Below are 2,501 nucleotides of genomic sequence, written 5' to 3' on the forward strand. Positions count from 1 at the left end.
TGCTCCTAGCTCCAGCCTAGACGGCTCTTTCCATTGCCTTTGGTTTTAATTTCTTTCCTAAAGAATTTTAAAGGAAAATTGTGTTTTCTGACAAAGGGTGATAATGCACAGAAATCTTACTAAAACCAAAGAGGTTTTAGAAGCCTGTAAGGACTCAGCCAAGTTTACCTTGTGCTTATTACTTTCCGGTCTCTATCTCCAGCATGTCCCGTGTCCACCTACCAGCAGGAGATGGTCACTCAGCATGATCTATGAAGACCCAGAAATTAAATCCTCCCTTACTCTGGAATGATATATATATGTGTGTGTGTGTGTGTGTGTGTGTGTGTGTGTGTGTGTGTGTGTGTATTACATTACAGATTTTAAATCTAAAATTTAGTGATAGGATTATTAGAATACCAGCAGCCAGAAATGTTGTTAATATTTTGTCCTATATACTTTTCAACTTTTGTCTATGAAACTCTGTGCATTTAGAGAAAAAGAAAAGGGAAAGTGGAGGAATCACAGCGTAAGGGGATAAAGAGGGAGGAGAGAAGGGGGAGGGAGGGGGAATTGATGGATACAGAGGGGCTGGCAGCAGCCGAGATACTTAGCCTCCTTGACATGGCTTCATGCTGTAAACCCTGCTCTGCCATCCCACGACAGCGAAGCTTCTAGAACATGGTGGTTCCACACTGACACTCTTAGCATTCTGTGACCTATTGTTTTCCTGGTGTTTTTCTTAATTAATTTTTCAGTCCTCTGTGTGGAGATAGGCCTCACAGCTCAGGTGCTGTCTGCATTCTAAGGCCTTTGCTGGTTTTTGATTTTGTTGGGTTTTTTTTCCTCCTCACAGGAACGGTCCATGTTTCAGCTGGGAAGAGTCTGGGCACTTTGGAGGCCCCACTGCCTCCCAGCCAAGCCCTGCCTGCTGGTACCTCATCCATCCACATGAGTTTGCTTGACATGAGGCGGAACGTGGTTGAACTTCGACTCCAGCTCCAGCAGATGAGGCAGCTCCAGGTACCTCTCACAGATGTGTCTCTGTGTCTTAGTGGCTTGGGATCTGACTTTCTGCCCCCAACCCCATAGCCCCAGCTCTGCTGAGACTTCCCTGGGCCCCTTTACCTACTCTCTCTAGGAGCTAATTGAAGGTCCCACACATATGATCATAATGACACAGCTCCCTTGTTTACCCGTAAGCCTGGTCTAAAACCTTCCACTATAACTATAGCCAGTGCATGACAGCTTCCTTTGGCAGTAAGTGCTTTACATGAGAAAAAGAACCTTCCAGCACTTGCTTTTTTAGAAGAGAGCGAGAAGAGAACTGCCCCATGGGGCATGCTACCAGTCAAGGTTGCCAGTTCTCAGTGTGGTGGAAGCCCGGCCCTGCTCCTCAAGAAATATGAGTTCAGCATAGACTCCTCCTCCTCTTCACCACTGTGAGTTTAGCACAGAAGATGATTTAGTAAGGGTGAGGAAAGCTCCAGTGGGTGACCTGCTGAGCACAGAGCATCTGCGTTTTGTTCGGGTGCTGTGTTCCAGGTCTCCAGTGTTCTTCTCATCCCTGAGCTATAGGCACTCAAAGTAAGGGCAAAAATAACCCTTCCCATCCCAGAGCTCTGTCAGCAAGCACTGACAACCTGATAAACTAAGCTATTCCAGCTCCTGCCTCGAGTCCTAAGGAGTTGGGATAGCACACCACTGCCTGAGGTCACCTGTTTGCCTCCAGTGCAGCCTCGCCCTCCCTGTCTCTGGCAAGGACTTGGACGTGGAGGACAAAGTCCTAGCTTGGGCTTTATGGAGACATCTCTTTGACCTCCTTTAAGAAACTCACAATCCAAATATTATTGGAGTTGAACACACCCAGTAGCTGGGGCAGTCACATGGGCGGGCCTCCTCTACGGCTGGTGGAAGCAATTCCCAAGTGGTGAGGTTCAGGGAAGAAAGGACTTTGAACCACAGCTCTTCTGCACCCCAGTGGCATAAACCCAACATGTTCCACCACCTAATTAAAGCTAAGAGTGTGCGTTCCCACCAGTGTCTAGCAGTGGAAAGGGGGGAGTGGCAGCTAGAACCAGGCTGCGAGTCATACCCAAGTCTCTAATCCCAGCACTGGGAAGCTGAGGCAGTAAGATCATGAGTTTGAGGCCAACCTATACTGCAAAATGAGATCCTGTCTCAAAATCACCTCTTCTAATTTTAATTAAAATGTAAGGCAGGCGGATCTCTGTGAGTTCAAGACCAGCCTGGTCTGTAGCGCTAGTTCCAGGACAGGCTCCAAAGCCACAGAGAAACCCTGTATCGAAAATCAAAAAAAAAAAAAAATGTAAAATAAGGGCAGCTGGTTTGGAAGACCTGAGGTCCCGGAGTACGTGGTGAGGGTTGACAAAACACAGCCAATTGCTTAGTGCTCAGACAGCCACCATCCACTCACTTTCTCTCTATCCTAGACACCTGGAACATTTGCTGTATATTTATTTAAATACCCTCTGAGTCATGGCATCTGTGAAAGTCCATCT

At 47.2% G+C, this 2,501-nt stretch overlaps 1 protein-coding gene across 7 annotated transcripts in view; it reads left to right on the forward strand.

Annotated features, from left to right (window-relative positions):
- Kiaa1217 (KIAA1217 ortholog) overlaps nt 1-2,501 on the forward strand; it is a 295,596-nt gene that overhangs the window by 258,764 nt on the left and 34,331 nt on the right. For all 7 annotated transcript variants that reach the window (XM_026782971.1, XM_026782972.1, XM_005354733.3 and 4 more), the window contains one exon: nt 836-1,002. In XM_026782971.1, the coding sequence (XP_026638772.1) occupies nt 836-1,002 (167 nt within the window). The remainder of the gene's footprint in view (nt 1-835; nt 1,003-2,501) is intronic.

This window comes from Microtus ochrogaster, chromosome 16 (assembly GCF_000317375.1).
Source record: "Microtus ochrogaster isolate Prairie Vole_2 chromosome 16, MicOch1.0, whole genome shotgun sequence".
Lineage (NCBI taxonomy): Eukaryota > Metazoa > Chordata > Mammalia > Rodentia > Cricetidae > Microtus > Microtus ochrogaster.